At 46.2% G+C, this 24,096-nt stretch overlaps 2 protein-coding genes across 4 annotated transcripts in view; both read left to right on the top strand.

The window, feature by feature from the left end:
* Positions 1-24,096, top strand: part of LOC135372798 (synaptic vesicle glycoprotein 2C-like) — a 767,922-nt gene that overhangs the window by 515,218 nt on the left and 228,608 nt on the right. The window lies entirely within an intron of this gene.
* On the top strand, positions 18,283-18,921 carry LOC135372813 (uncharacterized). Its single transcript, XM_064606278.1, has one exon. It carries the CDS (start codon positions 18,283-18,285, stop codon positions 18,919-18,921), a length of 639 nt encoding a protein of 212 aa, XP_064462348.1.

Genomic DNA, 24,096 nt, shown 5'->3' with positions numbered 1-24,096 from the left:
GCAGGTGGTCAAAACGGAATCTCAACGAAGCTGGATGGCCTTAATTTTCACGCAAGCAAGTCAAGCTGGGCAGGATTAGAAATCTCTTACGAAGCACAAAAGAGCATTATGTTATGTTTTTTTTCGGCACTTTTTGTACATATGGATACATCTCTATGAACTTACTCACTGTGGATATATGTCGTGTGTGTTGATGATGGACAGAAAACTTTCACAACATGTAAGTGCTCATTAAGGTTTCTATTCTTGGTGTTTACTATGTCTTGCTAGCGATTTTCAACCGCTTGGTGATATATTCGCTCTTATAAAAACATCACAAATAACTTTTACCTTTGTGTCTGCCACTTGCAATATTTTCACATCGACTGTATTTTTATATATGTAAGAATAAATGTTCAAGCAGGAACGGTATTTTCTGTAATTCATTTTTACAGCGAAAGCATGCTTTCTGATGCAACAGAATAGTCACTGCACATTCAAAAAGTGCATTGGCAATGAGACTTTCAACGTGACTTTAATGGGAAAATCCTTGCTGCTGTACATTTGGCCAATAGGAGGCTAAGCTGGCCTCCAATGGGTGCGACTGAACGCGGTTCCACTTCGTTCACATTGACATTTACAATGATTGCTCATTGGAACCCACTAAATTCCTGTTGTTTTCAATATGGTATTTGTCCAAAATTGTCGATTCGGAATGATAATTTTTGGTCACTTTCAATGAGAATTGTGAATGTGATATCCACTTAAACTGAATGAGATTCTGATTTATTTTGAATTGGACTATTTCCAGCAGGGAAGGTCAGAAAAAAGTTCCGGACTCGAAGTCTCCGCATTTCTTGCTTCAACGTCCATATTGAAGATCGCTTTCCGGATACCGCCGCTCTCACAAACTCACTAACAACAGAACTTCCGGTCCGGGCGCCCAATGAAACATGAACCTCATGTTTTCGTCACGAACACGGAAATTGGCGGATATCTACTACAAAGAGGCTAGATTTCGGCGCGAGTTGAGGAGGAAAAGCCAATCCGGTTTTCACCTCCCCGTTTGGCAAACTTTGCCGTCACGCACAGCCAAAATATTTCGCGTGTGGCTTGGAGACATAGTATACCTTCGTAATAGATGCAAACGAAAAAATTGTTCAACTTCTGGTCAGAGTCCCTTTAGTACGCACTGATCCGATGTGATTTACTTACGTTTGCTCGGAAGAAGTACTGTATAGTTTACTTTGGCAACATACATTAATCTCTTGGCTTTATGGCGACGGGAATATATCGTCAACTGCTCAAACGACATATAAACAGTCACATGAGCTAAAAATGACACTGCATATGACGTGTGACCTCATCATGCGATGTGTAGCCTCATCGCTACCGCGCGCGCCAAGCGCTCACCAATTCGAAGTTAACCTTCGACTTAGCAGTCCGGAGTCGGTCGCATTGACCACTAACGAACGGATCTCCTCCTCACGTCTGGCTAGGCCTCATTCTTCTCCCTCAAACGTAAGCCACCGAGAATGCCAGGAAACGGCGTACGATAAAGCGTGCCGATATTACTCTCGGCCAGATGTCGGCTGAAGACGTTGTCGCAAACGTGCCCGAAAAGCACCAACGTACAAGCGAAGAGCAGCAGCTTCGGGTCGCACTCGATTCGACATTGCAGCCGGTTATTTGTAGGGGGAAGTCTTCACCACAAATGAAGTTGACCATCGCAGTGCAAAGAGCACTGCCGATGGTGCCGAAGGATCGAACGCTACCCTTGCATCGGCGCGCAAAAGGCCACCGTGAGTGCCGATTGCTACAGCCTGATGCCGCCGCTACTCGTGCTTCCAGTGCAATGTTTCTGCACTAGGCTCATGGCAACTTATGTTCGGGGTTATTGTTTTGTCGCGCGTACATCATGTACGGTCACAGCGCAGGCATCCTTGATGCGCCTTGACAATGCGTCAGATAGTAGTGATTATCTTTTCAGCTACTGCCTTTACAGTTGTAAATTCATTTTGTATGCATGTCTGTATGCACTTCCCAAAACTTAAAATTGAGAAAAGTCCACGGAAATAATGACAAAAGCTCCCACAGATCAATAGAGTTGATGCCATCATTTTAATAATTTAGATGAAATAATAATAATTTGATGAATGAAACACCCTCTACAACACAGTTGAGTAAAGCAACATAGTTGCTTTAGCACTCAACAGCGGAGCAACTCAAAGCGACAGAGTTGCTACATAGACCCACAGTGTAATGAGCTATTTTCAATTGCGCCAAAGAGCGCTGCCTCGATGCCGAAGGGAAGAAGGTCCGCAGACTATAGAGGGTGTTTTCGTCATTTATTCGTTACATAATTGTTATTAAAAAACTAGCCGAGCGAAGGAGGTGCCGTTTTCGCAGTTGTGTTGTATGGCCAGGAGTTGTGTTCTCTGGAAGAAAGTATGCTACTACAACGTCACTATTACATAAAATTCAATAATTAACCCTTTCATTACGAGACTTCGCACTCAAACGAGTTAACAAAAACAGGAGATATTTGTCGTTGAAAGCCATTACATGTTTAAAAAATCTTAAACGTGCGCGCGTGTGTTGAAATATCTATGGGCACCGTGCGCTAGGGTTTTCTATCGACGGCAGCTGCCCCTCGAGGGGAAACGCGGCGTAATGCCCTGGTACCAGCCAGCACCGTCTAGCAGTGCTGTGCTAGTTTCGCCGTTCGAAAAGAGCGATTTGAAGCTGCCTGCATAGAAAGTCAAAGGAGAAGACAAAATGGAAACTAATTCTATGTGGTAATCTGCCACGACAACCAAGTTACTGTGAAAGAGAGGCAACTTGCCGTAAAGTTTTCGTCCTTCTCGCTGTATCGTCCCGCCGATCACGTATTTGAGAGGGCGCTTTCACGGCAATCCACCCAACGTGCCGCTCAAATCCGTTGTTTCAAACTTAGAACTCATTCCTTGCATTTAGTATATTTGTCAATGAGCAGTTGAGCATCACGATGCGGACTTATAGCACAGCAACTGACGTGAAAAAGTTGCGAAATACACCAATGAATGACCAATGAACATCGTGGAGCTTGGCTAAAATTAGTGTCTGCCATATGTCGTACAGTATTTATCTCTTTTACTCGGACCCTAATTTTGCGACGTGTCGGCGAAGACTGGATTTGGACCTCGTCTTCCTTCAATATAAAGCTTGCATGCGAACACAGGGAGTTATTTGTCCTCCCAGAGCTGCGTTTCGCAAGCCGTCATCATTTTATGTAGGTGCATTCTGTCCCTATGATCTTATTATCGTTGCCAAATCTTGTGATCTCGGTTTACAAGTGGTTCTTTGCTCCTTCCTATTCGTCCGCGCACACACACGCAAACGCACACAAAAGTAATCATGCGTTTGTCGAACGCAACTTCACTGTTTCTTCTTAATTATTGTCATTTTTTTATTTTTTAGCATACTTTATGTTTTGTGTTTCTTTTGCGTGATATTTCTGGCTGCTTCTATGTTGCAATTTGCGACCATGTGTCTGATGCGCTATGTTCACCTATACTAAGGCCGCTGTAGCACTAATAAAACATTATTATCATTACATATCCAGTTTCAAACAAAAACACGCCTTATTTATATCCTGAAACAATCTTGATTGACTGATTGGTTTTTATTACTATGACTGTGCATCAAATACAGGCACAAAGGGCTGAAAGGGAATCCCCCGACTTGAGCGATGCAAGATTGGGAATAATTTGACTAAGGAACTTATCCTCACAGTGCATCATCACGTTAACGGATTATGCATAAGAAAGAAACGAGAACGTTTTTTCCGCTATCTTCGTAATGTATATTCCAATTTGTTGTTGACTGTATTATTGTGAATTCTTCAGTGCGAGATTTCCGTCCTCATAGCGCAGGTACTGGACGTAGCTAGTCTCTGATGTGTAGTCTATAATTGGTAGTCCCTTGCGGATAAATATGCACTTAACTTCGCGTAAATACGGGCCACGAATACTACACGCTTGTCTGCGCTACACACTGTGTCACACATTGTGCATAGGCACATAATCTTCCACGTGCAAAAGGCTTCCCCATCGCATACACTTTACGTGACAAACCACTTCCACGCAAGCAGTCTCACGGGTTAATGAGTCCAAAGCCCCAAAGCCGATATATAAAATTCGGGAAAACACCCGTACGCACCAAAGCTACATACGCGAAGGCGCCGATACGGCGTCAGTACCAGACCGTTACGCGCGAAATCGCCACGGGTGGCGCTGTCGATCAAGCGACCGCAGCGTCCTCTCGCTAGTGCACGGTGCCCATAGCTGAACTTCGCTATTAAAATGACTGGAAACAACTACACACTTTCGATCGCACAAAGCGCGACAGGCAATCTACGTAAGAGGGCCACATGCTTTGCAGCGATGCAGCTGACTGGTGCAGGAGCTAATCTCCCGCCAGATAGACCGGTATCCGACGCAGATAATACGATGGTCCCTTCATTTCTGCGCTACAAAAATGCGCAGTTCTTGTTTTGGCTCATTTGCATTGCGAAGTTCAGTGACTGACACTTCAAAATACGTGCCCGTTAAAGGGTCTTAGTTAAAGGGTACATGGAATGGCGATGAAAGATGGAAGTCACTGAAAAGGTTAGCCAGCTGCAGGGCTCGAACCCACATCTTCTGGATTACCGGTCCAGGGCTCTACCAACTGAGCTAAGCTAACATACCTCCCCAGCGACTTCCAAGGGTGCCTCATCTGAAGGGACAAGCCAACCACTCTCCCTCATTCATCCCCCTTTCACTCTTACATTTTTCTCACTCATGCACACAATGATACGACGGGATCGACGCAAGCGGCAGCTGTTGATCATATGAGAGAACTGATGTTCTGAGGCTGGAACAACATAGAAAGGACAAACGTGTTTGTCCTTTCTATGTTGTTCCAGCCTCAGAACATCAGTTCTCTCATATGATCAACAGCTGCCGCTTGCGTCGATGTTGCATGATGTTCTGAGGCTGGAACAACATAGAAAGGACAAACGTGTTTGTCCTTTCTATGTTGTTCCAGCCTCAGAACATCAGTTCTCTCATGGAATGGCTTCAAACGAGGAATATCTCCAGTTCTATTAATTCCCTTTTGCACGAAATCACCTAATAAAATAATTGATTAATGAATTTTATCTAATTAGTGACCTTGTCGTTACATACTTTCTTCCAGAGAATATTCGCATGGCCTATAACCCAACTGCAAAAACGTCATCCATTTTGCTCTGCTAGTTTTTGTTTTAAATAAAAACTCCGCCACGAATAAAGAACGCCCTGTTTGTGTGCATCAAGTGACAGTGCGGACGGTAGACGCGCAGGTTCGATACACGTTAGGCGCAAACAAGTTTTGCCTGGCACAACAATTCCATACGTTATGTACATCTACAGCTATGAAGCGAGTTGGTGCACAATTGCAGGGCAAAACTGAAGCATTTTGACCACTCCACAACTGGCCGAGGGATCATTGAAAATTAACCACACGCGTTGCCTCGCTTCGGTCAAGGAATGCCGCACTAGGCTATCACTCCCATTGTTGAAGTGCCTGTTTTTGAGTGTTTAATTCGGCGCTAGTTGTCAGCTGTATTGAATAATACGGGTTTCCCTCATCCTTGCTTTATTTGAGGAAAATTGTCACGCTTTAGGAGCTTCTCAAGATATCCTGAAAGTCCGGTTTGCTGAAGGGGTTCTGGATATCAGTCTAACTTTCTATACGAATGCCAATTCATGGTGATATTTATTTTCTGTGCATATGTGTACATGTATGTGTGTCGCGAGTAGTGGAGCTCTGCTGGGTTTATACGACTCATTGCTGTGCGACACCATGGAACATAAACGGCATGCAAATGATATATCATAAAGATGCCCAACGTAAAAATGGAGTGGTGTCCTCAGCTAGGCGACTTTGGGATGAACATTGCCCATCACAGTGGTCAGCTTTCTGTCGCATGCATCCAGTTCTTTCCGTCGCCTTTCTTGACGTTGCTCTCGAACTTGAGGTCAACTCTGGTAAGTGAGTTCAAACTCACCACTTTGAGCGTTGAAACGACGTACCTTCTATCGTCATCTGAAATCACCGAACGCCTCATGGTCCTACGTTAATTGACAATTTCTTCTGCTACAATGGTCGTAGATGCGCCCTGTTTGTGAGTCCGCAAGTGATCTTTCCTATGATTTACTATTTGTTTGTAGTTCAAGGTGAAACATACGCGTGTGTGACCGGAGATACCGTTACACCTAAAGTAACGCTACAGTGAACACGACGCACCTCGTGACATTTCTCTACTGCCCTTCCTGTCCTCCCCGTGTTCTTTAACCTTTCACGTCGTTGCGTGACGACGGGATCACGCTGCACAAGCTGCTGTTCGCGTTCGCATGACCCTGTTATTCGCTGAGTGTTGAGGCGTGGAGGCTATGTGCGTCGTAAAGTGAAGCTGTAAAATCAAGTAGTAAAGCTTCCGTCATCTGTAAAAATAACAGCGAAAGCACTGACTTTGCCGCCTGTATCTGAGGGCGTAGTGGAAACTATTCGCTTCTCACTTCTACAAAGGAAGTGCTCAAGATTCCCGTGTGCGTCGTTCACATCAGGCGTCGTTGTGCATGAGGCAGTGTGTCTTTTTTATAGCTCTTACTCATTGGCCAACATATTTTTCGCCATTCAACATCTTTAAATGAAGTTGTTCTTGTTGTTGTAACATAACCCTAACCATCTTCAGTTGGCAATAAACCAACACCGAGTGCATGCTAATCGGAAGCTAATTTTTAACATAAGCACAGAATATTTTGTTTTGTGGCCAGAAAAAAATCTAATGTGAGATTTATATTTGCTGATGCAGATGCATCGTCGCGGAATTGTTAAGGTGGAACCAGACCACGTAACGAGAAATATGCGTAATATAAACAATGCATTCGCCAACCGTTCTATGTCTCCTGCACTCTTTTCTTTTCTCGCTTTCTCAATTTCGCGCCGTTGAGACCAAGTGTCAAAGTAAACTTTCGTTTCCCCTACTTGGGATTCCTAGTTCTTACCTTTTGCTGTACTTCGATTATTGACTTGTATTGTATTGGCTTGACTTGTAGTGAGATATGAAAGTGCACTATGTCATTGAGGATATGCGTCCATAATTGTAATTCACAATCACTTGATGCTAAGGCAGCGGCTAAGTATCTTTTACCTCCGTGCGTGATCGTCAATGCTATTCTGCACTATTACGTTTCGGTGCGTCCAACAGCGATTCGTCCTTCCGTGAACTCATGCAGAACGCTTCGCGAGCGGCAGACGCATCTATTGAGTGAGACCAACCTCTGGATTCATAAACGCAAGGCGATGCACACTGTGCGACATGAGTGCACGAGACTGGCTCAGTAACCCGGCATTATGGTGTTACTAAGCATCTCTATGGTCTTGAGCGTGGCCCACTATGTGGGCACTTCCATGACCACCATAACCACCACTAAGCGTCTCTAGCAGACAAGTTTCGCAGACATGCGGACGGAAATGTCGGACACCCAAGGAATGCTGGACACGTACGCGGATGCTGCCGCACGGACGCGTTTGAACGCAATAGTGCCGACCAGCCTTTATGGTTTTTTCATGTAATGTGGATCTACCGCTTCTTTCATATTCTTGATAACACTGGGTGGCGGGGCTGGGCGGTAGAAGTAATAATTGGTTACAGCGAGAGCTGTTAAGGGTTCAATTTCGTGAAGATGATGTCCGTACGCGGCATCGCTGAAACCTCTTCTCTTCATTGGCGCGAGATGAAGCGAAAAAACGAGAAAAAGGCTCGCGATGCAGATGGGTAATTTTTGAGTGTCACGTTGGCTGTGACGGCGTCATATACCTCGATGCAAAAGTGACAGCGACGGGTCGGCCGCTGCACATGTCAGGGCGTGTGAGAAGAGTTGCGCCGCGCGCATACCGGCTTCCCGTGGCCCGAAGCAGCAGCGACGACGGTATTGCGTGTGTGCTAGCTCGGATGTGAAATGGTGTTATGGGCTTTTCAAGGAGGAAGTATATCAAAACTTCTTTATCCTAGGTGGTACGGTGGTACGGTGATATGGGCACGATGTGCTGCTTCAGTGTCTGGTCTGTTGGTTGACGATGTTCAACCCAGCTGACACTTGGTCGGTTTCGTTTTTGCCTCTAAAGAGGACGAAATAAACGGCTGACTGACCGATGGCGCGCGCCTGCCCATTCGGCTTCAACCACTCGGTCCGCAGTCAGCGAACAGAACAGTAGGGTTCACTGGTCCTTGTGTAATAAGGGTTATTGGCCCAGAAGCATAGCCATAGGTGCTGGAATAGGGAGCCCAAGTTATTGGATCGCTGCTTCGACGGACTTTCGTTTACTCCTTCGGCGCCGTCACGAGATACGATGGAAGAAGTTGTGAAGAGCAACCACATCGACAAGCTTGAAGGGTGCAATTACCCTACGTGGAGATTCAAGGTATCGCTCTACCTGAAGACGAAACAGTTGTCGACAGCCATCGAAGATGACCCACCCACGGCTACGGACGCGAGAACCTCATGGAATAAGAAGGACCAGGAGGCCCTCAACATAATCGTCCAGACGCTCTCGGCTAATCAAACTACTTACGTCATCAACCAAACGACCGCAAAAGGCGCTTGGAATAAGTCAACCGAGGAAGGGTACTCGAGAAGAAGCTAGCCCTTCGACGTGAACTTAACTCCGTGAGGTAGGGCAAAGGAGAGACTGCTGTCCGGTAGTAGTAAGGCACGCCCTCCTACGTGAGGAACGACAACAAATCGGCAATGAAGTCACTAATGAAGCTGCCTTTAAGAGGGCATACCAGCTCTCCGTCCCAATGTATTTCCTATGGAACAGCTTTTATGCTTTCTCTCGGTAACCGCCGCGCAGATTTTGACGCGGGTGCTTTCATCATAAAGAGGAAGACGAGATGAAACTATTTACGCTACAGGATTCCTCATATATGTATGTATTTACGGCGACGTCACGAATGCGAAAAAAATACACAATTTTTCTCCTCCCTCTTTGAACAGGTTTTATTAAACTTCTATAGCCATTTCGAAAAAAGCTTTCCATTTACTTTCTCTGGAATTATTTCAGGAATCGATAGACATCAAATTTATATGTCTACCACTTTCCGTTTTTATAAAAAAGCATGAAAAGTGAGTACGGATAAATACCGTCTCAAAGCCCCGTAAACCGCGTCATTCTGTGTCGCCCTCTAGCCGTAGCACAGGAAAAACCGCGCGGAACATTTTGACCGTATCCATCCGCCGACCATGCGGCGCGCACGCGCACTGTAGTGACCCCTCTCTCCTCTTTACTTTCATGGACAGCGGACTTAGAGCATGGCCTTGGAGACCAGAACAAAAGCTTACTTAGCTGCTCGTAAAGGGATTATCGTCACCCAGCATTGTCGGGGGGGGGGGGGGAAGTTGAGTAGACGAGCCAGCGTTGTCGCGGCCCGTGTAAGAGACCACCGAGACCAATAAACCTCTTTTTTCGGTGCGCTTATAGAGAAGTGAGATGAGTTTAGCTGACATGATGATTAGCTTGACATGAAACGTCAATTTGCTCGATTTTGCCGTTTCGGGTTTGTGCTTACTCAGTCAACTGAACTGTCTGATAAGGCAAACGAGAATCTCTCGTATTTACGGTTAGTGGAAGGCCGACTTCACAAACATTCCAGTAACCTTCAACAGGACTGCCCTGTAATGTTCGTAATGTTGAAACAGCCAGCAAGCGCATTACACACAGATAAATGTTTCTTAGGATAACGGTACTTAGAACTGCAGCTTTATTTGTTGTTTCACTTTCTTTCTTTTATTGATCGATTTATTTTTATCTTTATTATTCCTTTTTTTATTTTTTCATGAACGCTCCACGTGAACCAATAAGAAAAATCGATCAAGCGGCCGCTGCACAATTATTTCCGCCCACGCAATGAGCAACAGTCTTTTCCGGAACCCAAATTCACGTTCGCGTAGCAAGGAAAACCAACGACAGCGACGGGGGAGGGGGATATATTTATTAGACGAAAAGGAAAAAAAAAAACTGGCTAAAGGTCAGCCAAACGGGACGTCGGGTTGCTATTCCAAAAATACATAAAATAAATAAATAAATAAATAAAATTAAGGAATAGGAGATAAATGAAACGGATGCGACGGAACAGCACGTTAGTTAGTTGATTATTAGGTTAGTAAAAGTTCGGTGTTTGCATTTTCATGTTCAGGTTAGTCTAAGTGGGGTTTGGCAGTTTCCGCGCAGAAACAGCCAGATAACATTTATTTACAGTAGTTTATTTTGCAACGGGGACTTCGATCACGTTAATTTGAGATACGGCCAATTTTTCGAGACCGGTTCCCTAGATTTTCCATCTTTCGACAATCCTTGCTAGTTGCACTTTGGATGACCCAAAACCTGCACCCGTCTGTCTTTGCACGGCGCACAAAAGGAGGCCCTCTGAGGAAGATAAGGAAAAGCTCCGGGTCACTGGGGATTCTCCGCTGAACTAGTGTCTACGCTGAACGAAAGGTCTGGTGTAAATGTAATGTGAAGTACCCTGTGAAAACCAAGGAGTGTCTAAAAATATAGTACTGAAGTTTCCGTGTAATAGGGTAAGGTGGTCTATGTTGAAGACGGTTGAACTATTTTGTTCGTAGCAGTCAGAATAATCGCCTAAATTGTACCATAATTCGTTAACCGAATCCCCAAACCTTTGAGAAATGATCCACAAATTATACTGTGGTGCTAAAGCAGATATTTATTTCGTACGAGCCAAAAATGGCAGGCTACTTATTTTCATCAACTTACCCCACCCTATGGGTAAGTTGAGGACATCAAAAAATTAATGCCGGGTTTAAATTTTCTCTTTTGTTTGGGCGGGCCGCAACGACCAGCCACGAGTAGTGCACATGGAAACACAGGGTAATGACACAGCATCATAGCGGTGAGGTCATATTTGATTAGCCGAGGAGCAGAAATGAGCAAATTGGAAGTCAATGCTCGCGAAAGTTACAGATGGGACAAAAAAAGGGCCCCTCTTACCTCGACCACATCTGCAAAACAGCGTCTCGCGTCTTTCTAAAAAGCCACGTGCAGAATGTAAACACGTTACTCCAAAGCCCAGACAACGACTGTGCTCACCCTGGTGTCACAGACGAGAAAAAATATTGCTAAGAAAATGCCACGCGAAAAACCCAAGCCGTCCTCAACTTGCCCCCGTCTTCAAGTAGCCCCACTTTACCCTAATCAGCGCAATTATGAGACGGAAATCGTGCTCCGAGACCTCGTCGCGCGTCAAGTTACTTTGAATTTATCTTGTTCATTTATACATAAAGATGGACTTCAAGGGGTTTTAGGAGCTTCCTCCTTCTCCTTTTTTTTAGCTGTTGCTAATAGCTGTTGCTAGATGCAATGCATTTATTTAGGCTGATTGAGCCTATCACAAGGCCGAAAATCATGACGCCGAACTATCAGAAGGCCGACAGCCAAAAGACCAAAAAATCATAACGCCGAACTGCCAGAAGGCTGAAAATGGAAAGGCCAAAGAGACACCGGGTGAGCACTCCAGTGAATGACCACTGGTCCCGGAAAAAACGGTCCCGGAATCAAGGGTCCCGGAAAGAAGGGTCCCACTGGCAAAAGGCGGAAAAAAAGGTCCCGCAGGCATAGAATGGTTTTGCCATCGCTTGTGCACATAAGCACATCTTTGGTGTGACAGATGATGCTCCTCACACAGAGATAGTTATTATGTTTTGTGAATACGGTGTTTTATTTGCTCTTTTTTTTTCTTGCTTTGAATTGCCTAGTTGTAGGACCTGACTACCCCGCTTGACTAAAATTCCTACCCCAAAGTCGGCAATAACTCGATCGGTAGCTGGCTTCGGGTAGTAGCTTCGGTTGGCGCTTACACTTGACGTCATTCTCTTTTCCGGCTTTGGCCGGAGTTCTTAGACCTAGGTCAGCGAACTTTTTGTCTGTATAACCTACTCTAGCCTAAGCATGGTACTGGTGAAAAGCTTTCTGTCCTTCGGTTAGCGCTTACACTTGACGTTATTCTCTTTTCCGGCTTTGGGCGGACTTCTTTTTGTCTGTGTAATCTACTCTATCCTAGGCGTGGTCAGAAGGAGGCCTCGAATAAAAGTATGCGGGTTATACCAGTGGAGTGGGGGTATATGTTTACTGAAAAAAAAATACTAATAATGATAACTACAAAGAAAGGTCAGCCAGGTGCGAAGCCGGTATACAATAAAAAACTTGTTTCAGCACTAGTTCATAGACTGTTCATGCACGGTATGCACGAATGTACTAAGAGTATTCAGAAGAATGTGCGGGAGAAAGAAAATAACGGCTGGGTCCGGTACCATTTTTTCCTGTCTTACTATAGCAGTGTGACATGTAATTGTTCTTGAATAAATCCAAGCGTATTTGTGCACTAATGTCATCTGTCCCGCACCGATCGAGTTACTGCCAACTTTGGGGTAGCAACTTTGGGGTAGGGCATTTTAATCAAGCGGGGCAGTCATATGCTACTACTGCGCAATTCACTACGCAATTTATAATTTGTAATGTATTGAATGTCTAAATAAAGCACTTATCTATCTAAAAATTCAAAGCAAAAAAAAAGAAAGAGGAAAATAAAACACCGTGTTCACAAAATATATACATATATCACTGTCACACCAAAGATGTGTGTTTAAGCGATGGCAAAGCTATATCGCCTGCCTGCGGGACCATTTTTTCCGCCTTGTGCCAGCGGGACCCTTCTTTCCGGGACCGTTTTTTCCGGATCCCCATTTGGTGCTCGCAAATAGACTAGCCAGCGAATATGAAAAACAATAATCTACAATATGTTTACTACGAAAAGAAAGTGTGTGGTGGGTAGGAGGAGGAGGAGGAAGGAGGAGTGTCGTTGGGAGGAACCGAGAGGTCTGCCTGCCTGATTAGGCGGCATGTTTCTCGGGAAGGGAAAGGTGGTGGAGAGGAGGAGAGGAAAGGGTGAAGTGGAAGACCGAGCGGAATCCGCTCGGGGGGAGGATAGCTGCGTCCATGGGCCGACTTCAGGGGAACTGTGCCGGCATACGCCTATTACACATCTGAGGGAAACCCAGGAAAAACCCCAGACGGCACAGCCGGCCCGCGGATTCCAACCGCGGACCTCCCAGTCTCCAAGCGCACGCGTTACCGCTGCGCCACCGGAGCTGGTAAAGTGAGGATAATTGTGCATTAAAAGCCCCTGGAATATAGATGCAAGTAAGAACTGAAATCTAGACAGCCGATGGAATACATCACAGCCGACCGAATGGGAGACATAGGGTGCTTTTTTCTTTTTTTTATGTGTTAATAATGAGTAGTTAAATCTACATTCCATTCAACAAGCAACATAAAATGGATATACATAGTTTGCTGCATTAGTTCGCTAGCGATATCGTTCGCTGGATTCTATAGTATTTCTCTACTGTCAGTCAGACACAGGTGTTACAGTTGTCCTTACATCTTTTTCTGGGTCGATGTTTATGGGTTAGAAAAGCGCTACACCCACTTATTCAGGTGTTTCATTGCGGTTTGATTGCATTGAAAATACGGTTCATCAACATAGAAAGTATTCCAAAAATACGGGGATGAAAATCTGGCATCTCGGGCGAGCTTTGATTATATGAAACGACTTCTCCGTGATCATTCCTTCATTTGGCAACCAGCGCTCATATTCATCTCTGGAAACCGCAATTTTGTAATTGCATCTGTGTTGCCCTTCAAGAATAGTGCTTTTCCTAAAATACGCATAAATTTGGCTCACATGGTGTCCAGTTCTTCAGCTTTTCCACGACCGAATTTCACGTGTTCAAGTTTAGATTGAATTAACTGAGACCTCAGCATCAAACACAACGAAATCTGGAGTAAAAATTTACGCTTCAGAAATTATTCTAAAAAAAGAAAAGAAGGCATATATTATCCTGTCCCACATAATAAGGAGGCCGAACTGTACTTTTTTGCCACACTCAAACAAGAACCTGTTATGTTGTCAGGTGACCATAGTTATTATTTTTCTACAATGTGTCCTTTTATTTTTTGTCGAATCGTTCCTCTTGGCGTTCAGGAAAAAAAAAAGACTGTGTTGGGAATATCGCGACTCCTGCTGCAAAGCCTTGCCGCTCGACCTTCCCATATCTTTTTGGTTGGTTTCCGTGCGCCTTTATCGCCCTTCACCTCCTTTGTACGGTTTTGCAAACTCGTACACTAGACGAAAGGGAGTCCCCTGTCACCGGAGTTGTCGACTGACATCATTTTTCGCAGGGGGTATAAGGTGATAGAAAAAGAAGGGAGAACATGGAGGAAAGGAGCCTTCCAAATATGTTACTGAAGTTTTCGGGTAATAATAAGAAATCTGTTCTACGACGGAAATTTTGAAAAGTCTTTTGCACAAATGCCTTGTAAATGACGTAAACAACCTTGTAAATGAATTCAGATATTTCATAATGCTTACTTACCAGAAATATACATATCAAAATGTCATTTTTGCATGAATAATAGAGTTATTATCAAGGTAAATTGCATGCTGTAAGAACATTTTTGGGACCCCTCATATAGGACCCCGGTTAGCGAATGCTGCCCTGTTGTGCATTTCTCACACACAAAGTATGGACTTTGTCGCAGGCAATGCTATGTACCTCGTATCTTTAATGAGCTCCCCTTCGACAGTTTTTCTTTGGAATCGAAGTACAAACTAAAAAAAGCGCTACGGCAACTTTATCATAGGATGTAGTACCTTTATATGTTCATGTACTGTCAAACTGTACGCCGCTGACTGCTTCAGGCCCAGTGCCACAAGCTTTTCCGCTTAAACGGGCCTGTTTTATTATATTTGTAGTTTGCTTTCTTGAGTAAAATTATTATTATTATTATTATTATTATTATTATTATGTAAGCGAGTGCAGAAAAAAAAAAGGAATACCGTTTCGAGCAGATTTTCCAGACTGGCATTGTAAGCGCTGTGTGTAGGCAATGTTTATAGGCTAATTTACAGCCGCTGGTAGATCCAATTGAGAGCCTCCGAGATACCGGCATCCGTACTATCCGATCACACTTGTACGTCGGCATACAGTAAGTATGCACTAGTAAAACATACGAAGAGCAACTACAAATTCCATAATCAGTCAGTACAGGCGGTAGTGACTTGTGAAAACAATAATTGTAGCATGAATATATAAGAACAAAAAAATAAAAAGTACTCATGTAGCAATAGGAGACAAGCAAAAAGACGTGAATGTCTCAAATCGAACTGCGGACCTTTCGTGGCAAAGTCCGACACTTTACCACTCGACAAACAGCGCAGAGGGCGCGGGCCGCCTTAAACTCGCGAGGTCAACCATGCACAATGGGGATTATTTCGTGAATCAGAGGCGAACGGCGTGATAAGGACGGCGAGCGTGGCGCCATCTAGAATCGGGAAAATCGTGAATCGGAGTTGCTCCCCGACTGGTATGGCCTCTTAAGGTGCAAGGTTATCGCAAGCGGAAAGAGGAAGACCGACCAAAATGTTACCACTGTGGTAAACCAGAGCATATAGCAAGGAACTGCTACTTCAACTGAGGTACATCGTCTAGGATGCTAACGCAAGTCGGAAACTTCAGAGGGCGAGGCCCGTCCGTGGACACGAGGAACCCAAGAAAGGGCAAGATTTGCAAGGACTCATGACGATGAATTGGTCAAAGATGACCGAGACTTCGCCTTGCGGACCACGTCGCATGAAAACCCCGAACCGGGCACCGGGCGATCAATTGATTCAGGGGTAAGCAGCCACATGATCATGTGCAAAGACATCCTACGAGACTTCAGAGAAGGCAGTACCAAGACAATAGCTCTTGCCGATGGTACAGAGATTGATGCCAAGGGAATTGGTACAGTGGTATTCAACGTCACAAAAGATGGACAACAAAACAGGCAATGCGACAGACGTACTGTACGTGCCCAGTATGGAGGACAACTTGATATCGGTGTCCAAGCTAACGGACAAAGGCATGGACGTCAGCTTCTCAGCAGAAGGGTGCGCAGTATACCAAAATGGGAACTTCGTATTCGAGGGAAAGAAGGTCGCAGGGGTGTACAAGATGCAAGCGGAAGTCGTAACTCCGAGGGAGCAAGCAAATAAAACAGAAGACAGTTCTGCGTCAGGATGGCACCGGCGCTTGGGCCATATAAACTACGACACTCTCCACGAGATGACCCGAAGAAGGGTCGTACGAGGACTCCCAAGCACGCTGTCGTCGACCAATCATCATTGTGAGCACTGCGTGCTGGGAAAATGCACAAGACTGCCTTTCAAATCAACCGCAAACTCTCCTAGGCAGAGGATACATGATCTACTGCATATGGACCTATGTGGACCCTTCCCGCAATCACTTAGAGGCAGCAAATATATGGTAATTACCGTCGACGACTGCAGCAGAAGAGTTATGGTCCGCTTCATGAAGAGTAAAGATGAAACAGCACCAATCATCCGGACAATGATTGAGGAGATCGAAACGCAAACTGGCGAGAGGGTACACAGAATCCGTACCGACAACGATGGCGAGTTCACAGGACATACATTGGGGGAATTCCTGAAGCGGAAAGGCATCGTGCACGAAAATACCGTGCCATATTCCCCAGCGCAAAATGGGATTGCAGAGCGCGCCAACCGAACGCTCGCTGAAACTGCCCTGGTACTGCTCGCAGATGCCAAGTTACCGGAAGACTTCTGGGCAGAAGCTGTGAATACAGCGGCCCACGTACGAAACAGATGCAGTAATAGAGTGCTGAACGGAGCCGTACCTGGGGGATGTCTACACTGGGAGAAAGTCAACCGTCAGCTACTTTAAAGTGTTCGGATGTCAGGCTTACGCGTGGATTCCGCCACAGTACAGGAGTAAGCTTCAAGTAAAGGGGAAGCCAAGTATATTTCTAGGCTACTGTCATGATAGGAAGGGATACCGCCCCTTCGACCACAAACAGAAGGAGGTCTTCTTCAGCAAAGACGTGACATTCTTCGAACACAAAAGGGGTTCGGAGCTCCTAAAAGAAGAGACTGACGACTTTGGACATCAAGTCTACGTTGCTATCCTTCCCGACCCAACCCTGAGCCATGAGGTCGAACGTCCGGATTTCGTGGAAGTCCCTGAACCTCTCGTAGAGAATCCTGAAGAGAACATTGAAGCTATGGGAGTCGGCAACGAGATCCGGAGATCAGGTAGGACGTCAGGGCCCCCTCAGCGGCTACAAATACACCCAACGATAGCAAGCTACTCCGACACTGAGAATGTGCAAAAGGCGAAAGAAAGTTCGACACCAGATATTGAGGAGCAGGAGCCTTCAACCTATCTTGAGGCATTGTCATCACCCGACAGCCACAAGTGGAAAGATGCCATGGACGACGAATTGCACTCACTTCATGAGGCAAGTACATGGACGCTGGTTGATCGGCAAACAGGGATGAAGGTCGTAAAATCAAAATGGGTTTTTCGCATAAAGAGGAACGAGAAAGTTGAAATACAGAAGTACAAAGCTCGCCTTGTGGCAGTGGGAGCCAGCCAAATACATCGCGTCGACTACTACGAGACGTTCTCTCCGGTGGTCAAGCTGACGAGTCTGAGGATGGTGCTGGCTTTGGCCAATGAGGAGGATATGGTAATGCGCCAGTTAGACGTGAAACCTGCGTACCTACACGGTGTCCTTGAAGAGGACGTGTATATGGAACAGCCACCAGGCAGCGATACGGCATCACAGAAGGTATGCAAATTGCAGAAGTCACTTTATGGTCTCAAACAGTCCGGGAGGACGTGGTATCAAACATTAGACAAGGTACAACAAGGACTTCATTACAAACGACTGGAGACGGACCGATGTGTGTACCTTCTGGAGAATTCGACGGGCAGAGTCCTCCTGAGCGTATACGTGGACGACATGTTGATGGCGGCCAACAATGATCGTGCTCTAATGAAGGCTATCGAGAACTTAAGCAAGAAGGTTGACCTGAAGGACTTAGGTGAACCCAAGTATATACTGGGCATTCAAGTTGACTGAGACAAGTCTAAACGTCAAATCACGATACATCAGCAGAGATACATCACAGAAATATTGACGAAATTTGTCATGGGTACCTGCAAACCGGCTAAAACGCCAATCGAAAGAGCACCTCCTCCGCAAGAAAGACGGGGCGAAAAGCAAAGCAGTGTTAGCACGAATTAGGGGCTAAAGGACCTACCCTATCAAAACGTCATCGGTAGCCTCATGTACTTGGCACAAGCAACGAGACCAGAAATCGCCTATGCCACCAACTACTTAAGCCAATTCAACAACTGCTTTGATGAGTCGCATTGGAACAGGGCGAAGCGCGTTCTCCGCAACCTATCTGGAACGAAGACAGCCGGAATAACTTACACTGCCTGTGGACAACCAGTCGTCGGGTACACTGATGCAGGTCTGAACGAAGACTCAACAGGAAGGTCTAGGAGCGGATACGTCTTTACTCTATCCCAAGGGGCTGTCAGTTGGAAATGTGCTCGGCAGCAGGTCGTCGCACTTTCTACTTGCGAAGCCGAATATCTCGCTCTAACGGAGTGTATGAAAGAAGGGAAGTGGTTGAAGATGTTCTTAGGCGAACTGGCCCTTCAAAGGTACTGCGGCGGAGAGATGGAACCTTTCTGCGACAATCAGTCCGCCATCAAACTGGCAGAGAATCCCGTATATCACCAGAGGACCAAGCACATACAGTTGAAGTACCTCTACGCCCGGAACGAGATCGAGAGCAAGCAGTTCAGTTTGTCATTCATCCCAACCGACGTCATGATCGCCGACACCCTCACTAAACCTGTACTGCGTGCCAAAAATGCCTTCTGCGCCCAAGGTTTTGGACTTTACCTCACATGAGTATTACCTCACAGACTCTTCCTTTTTCCTTCCGTGCTTTTCGGTTTTTTCAGGTATTACTAGTGTTTCTTGTAACGTCCTGTCAGCTGGATTGAGGGGGAGCATGTCGGTTGACGATGTTCAACCCAGCTGTTATGGGCTGTTCAAGGAGGAAGTATATCAAAACTTCTTTATCCTAGGTGGTACGGTGGTACGGTGATATGGGCACGATGTGCTGCTTCAGTGTCTGGCCTGTTGGTTGACGATGTTCAACCCAGCTGACACTTGGTTGGTTTCGTTTTTGCCTCTAAAGAGGACGAAATAAACGGCTGACTGACCGTATGCGCGCGCCTGTCCATTCGGCTTCAACCACTCGGTCCGCAGTCAGCGAACAGAACCGTAGGGTTTACTGGTCCTTGTCTAACATGGTCCATCACCGTCTCCTGCAATCGGCTGCTGTCGAAGTCGTGGTAGTGTTCACGCGATTTTACAGTGACAGCTGTATGAGGGAACTTGTTTCTCAAGGACGGCATAGGCGCTCACTTTCAACTTCGCGCGCCATTGGTTGGCCCAAGAGCAAATCGGAGAGGGCATGAAAATATTTTGCGGAGCACACTGCGTCGTTGAGAAAAGCTGCGTCCTTTCGTAAATAACGGCAGCCATGCGGCGTCAGTGTATACCGCGTATATACAGGCGCCGTCAGTGTATCACACGCATTACATCGCCTGATGGATGCTCCCAAACCCGAGACGCTGCACGATACCCAAGAATGACGTGAATGTCCCGAACATCTCGGATAGAAAACCGTATGTAAGCACGAAGCCCATTGCCGAGACGAAACTAAGATTTCGCTTCACCTCCGTGTCACGCACAGAGAAGTATATTCAAGGCAACTTGTAAAATGCGGAGGAGTTATTGAAAAATATATTTAAGTTTGAGAACTAAACACTGACTTTTGAGAGTATTTGAAAGATACCAGGTTACCCGCAAAAGCAGTAACGTAAATACTCCGCTCAAGTATAAATCTGCCGGAGCGCAAAAGGAGCGACAGGTGTTCGCGTCGGAGGGCCACGTGTTTTGTAGCGATGCCGGATCTGATTGGAGTATAGGGGTTGATCTGGGGGCCAAATAGACCGCTTTCGATATGAGCTCAAGGTCGTTTCATTTATGTGCTCGAGAGCTACGGAGTTCAGGTGTCGGTTCATTTTCGTATCAAAAATTGGCGATTTATACGTCCTCAGAGTACGTGCTTCTTTCATGATATTTAGGAATAGGAAAGTGACATTATGATCGCCATGAATAAGCCTGACTCGGATGTCCCAGGAAATATATAATTGAAAGTTTTAGGCAGGTAGTCGTCCGGAAGTTACATGGGCTTTCCCACAGGATGTCCCCATAACCTTTTTTTTATGTGTAAGGCAGGGATGCAGAACTCATTTATGTCCGCGGGCCATATTCAGCCATTGAGGAACTACGCGGGCCACATGCCGCGGCTTTGGAGTAGCCTGCTTAAAACGACACAAAACGTATTACTTCGCGTTGTTCAACCACAGGATCAGCAATCTTTCTTGTTTTCTGTGTCATGTGGAAACTTGCTACCTCTCCTTTTTAAATATTGTGTCAGCATCGTGTAAAAGTGATTGCGCAACTGCAGTCTTAAGCACTGCGTTGATGTGTTCGTTTTGTTAGTTTGGAGCGTAATTTTAACTTATTCAGATCCATCACGTTAAATGTCTGCTCGCAGACGAAATGTTGACACAGTTGTCTGGCGAAGTACAGCCACGAATTATTATTATTAGACGTACGTTGTACCGAACATGGAGAGTTTGTCCGTGACAACATACGTACCACTAGGTACTTTCGTCTAACATAAGAATGAAATGAAGTCGCACTAATTTCAGCGAACTTGTTCTTTTCGGTCAATCGAGAGTTTTAGTAGATTGTACGCAAAGGCCATAGCGTACATAATGGATAGCGTTGGTGGTTCACGTACTTCGCGAAGCACTCTTCTCTTATGAGCGTGCGCAGACCCATCAACGCTATCCCTTACGTTCGTAAGGGCGATAGCGTACGATGTACTAAAACTTTCTAATCAGTTCCATTTGTTAGTCATCAGGAAAGCTGTCAACAACTGCAGAAAACGGCGAGACAAAAAACTCCATTTCAAGTGTCCTGCACTCGAAGAATATTTGCTCCACTATTCGGGAGATGACCAAAGCCTGCGACTGAACCGGTCTGTTCCTGCTGGCATCGAATGCACCAATATTACAAATCGACCATATATGGGGATTGCTCAGAAATTTGCTAGGAATGTACTAGTAATAAATGTAAATCAAGTAAAAACCGCTAACACTGCTGCGACACGGCCAAGATTTTTGACTGCGCGACAATCGGAAGTTTAATGTCCCATCGTGTCGAGCATTAAGTCACACAGGCAAGACATGCCAACTCCCGACACGATGTGTTTGTTACACTATAGAAGTTAATCGCGATCGTCGAATAAATTGTAGATAAGGAAACAAGCTCAGGCGAATCGGTAATATTCGCAAGCAACAAACAACTGTATATTGTAACCAAAGTAGGAATACATGAAGGAAACTCTCGATGACAAAACTGAATACAAGTGCGAGTTGCTCGCGCGAAGAACAGAGTCCAAGTTCCCCCTTCCGTCACGAGCATTTCTCGTTCTTTTCTCTTGGAAATGGTAGCCTCTCCCTGTGACCAAGAAGTGACCACCTTCCCCATTGGAGGCTTCGGACCAGATTCCTGAGTCATAAAGGTGTCGAGTGACAGTGACACAGCGCTGTCTGCTTCCCAGTGAAATGGTCTCTGCTGTTTCTGAAACTTCGGTATTTTCTGTAACATCCTCCCCGCGAATGAGCTTCGCTCATTTCCAGAGGATACAGGTGTTGCACAGCTCTCCTGAGTCGGTGGCCGTTGTGCAATTGTACCTCGCAAGCTCTAACATTGTTGTCACGCCGCGATACAAGACGCAAATTCTTCCCATCTTTCAATTTAGATTAGATTAGATGCGTTACTGTCACGAACAATCATCACATCTCCAATTTTTAAATTGTGGTTTCCGTTGCGTTTGTTCAGGTGCGCCGATCGCAACTGAAGCAGATACTCCCGCTGACATCTATTCCAAAAGTGTTCGACGACACCTCACCGATGCTCGAGACGGCGTCTCATATCCTCGGCGATATTTGCACCAGGAGGCATGCGTAATGGTAGAGATGGAAGCATGGAGATGCGCTTGCCGATTAGATGAAGATGCCGATTAGAGATGCCGATTAGAAAATGCGCTGGTATTAGCGGTTCTGTAGCAGCCGACGGAAATGGACAACGAGCGCCGCCGTGGACGTTTCGTCACGACGCGTATCTCGCGCATGATTTTCTATCGAGCGCGCGTATCATCGATTATTTCAGTTGTGGCCGGGCTGCCACATTAAACACTTCGCATTCAGCCTTGTCTGCTAGTCCTTCTGTACCCTAAAGTTTGGTGACCCGGACGCTGCAGCCACATGCGACATGGCACAGCCACCAGCCCCTACCATCTCATCCGCCTCCGACGATGCCTCAGTGGCGTCGTCAATCCAGCGCTACGCCATGCGGGTGCCGCTGTTCTGGAGCCACAATCCGGGCGTATGGTTCCTACATGTGGAATGTCAGTTCGCTCTCGCAAATTTCGCCACGTGGTGAGCGTACTGCCGCAAGACGCTGCCGCCCAAGTGGTCGACATGCTTTCCACTCCACCCGCAGCCAACTTGTACGACGCGCTCAAGACTGCTGTCCACGAGCGAACCACGGCTTCGGAACGCAAGCGCTTCCAAGAGCTCCTGTCTTCCGAAGATCTTGGCGACCGCCGTCCATCTGACCGCAGTTCTATCGCCGTCGCTTCGGCCGATATAGTTGTCAATGGCCTGGAGTTGACAGGCGCCTCAACTTCCTGAAGGATAGTCTCCAGTTCCTCATAATTTACCCATGATCTGCCTAAAGTCTTGCGGAGGCATGTTTTTACGGTACGAACCATACGCTCCCACCACCCACCCCACCAGGCGGCTCAGTCAACAATGAACTTCCACCTGATGCGGTGGAGTGAACAGAAATCGTGCACGGCTGGGCTGCTCAGAAGCTCCCATAAGCAGCGTATGTCTTTCGCCGCTCTTCTAGATGTCAAAACGCTGTCGCTGTATGTGACTTGCGGTAACCCTGTGCGTGATATGAAGCGACGAAATGTCATGACAAAGTTCGTAGTCGTCAAGTTTAACACGATCTCAAGATGCATGGCTCGTGTCACTACGCACCTAAATAGCGTTATGTAACTCTTGATCTCTCCGTCCGCTGTCTTAACATAGAGGGGCCGAGCAAAGTCAATACCCACAATAGCAAATGGGTCTTGCTTGTTGATTCTGTCACTGGGTAAAGGCGCAATGGGCGCTGTTTCTGCCTTCAACTTTTGCTTGTGACACAGTCTACATCTCCGAATTAATTTCTTCACAAGTTGATGGCACCGTGGGACCCAAAAGCGGTATCTTATGTCGGTCGTCGTCTCCAATACTCTGCCGTGCAGTATACGCCGATGTGCACTTCTCACGAGGAGCTCCGTGAAAGAATAATCTGGTGGGAGTACGATTGGGTGTTTCAAAGCTGCCCCCATTTCTGCGTGCTCCACTCTGCTCCTCATCCGTAATAACCCCTCAACGTCAAGGAAAGGGTTCAGTTCGAGCAGCTTGGATTGAGGAGAAACTGGACATCCCTCACGAAGCTTCTTGATCTCGTGTGGATAGGTATCGCGCTGTGTTTCCCGCAAGCAATAGCTTTCCGCGGATTGCAACTCTTTGGCGGTGAGCAGTCCTGTAGTATTCGTGTGGCTACGTCTGCATCTATTAATAAATTGTAGCATCCACGCGGTGACCCGTAGGGCACTTGACATCCTGCTGTAGCGACCTATCTCCAACACCGATTGCGTTCTGTCTGAGACATGCAGCACGACGTGGGGATCTGTGTCTTTGGATGGTTTCCGCTCTTCTCTGTCGCTGGCTTTCACTGTTGTACTCTGGGGCTGGAGTGTATGATTTGGGCCAATATCATTCGTGCTCTCGCAACCATGGAGGCCCTTCCCACCAAAGTGAGCTACCAACGAGGGCGTCTGATGAGATTCCTCTTGTGACCAAGTCAGCCGGATTGCAGTGA

Source organism: Ornithodoros turicata, unplaced genomic scaffold (assembly GCF_037126465.1).
Source record: "Ornithodoros turicata isolate Travis unplaced genomic scaffold, ASM3712646v1 Chromosome17, whole genome shotgun sequence".
Classification (NCBI taxonomy): Eukaryota; Metazoa; Arthropoda; class Arachnida; order Ixodida; family Argasidae; genus Ornithodoros; species Ornithodoros turicata.
Note: the sequence above shows the minus strand (reverse complement) of the source record. Positions and strands in the feature narration are given on the sequence as shown.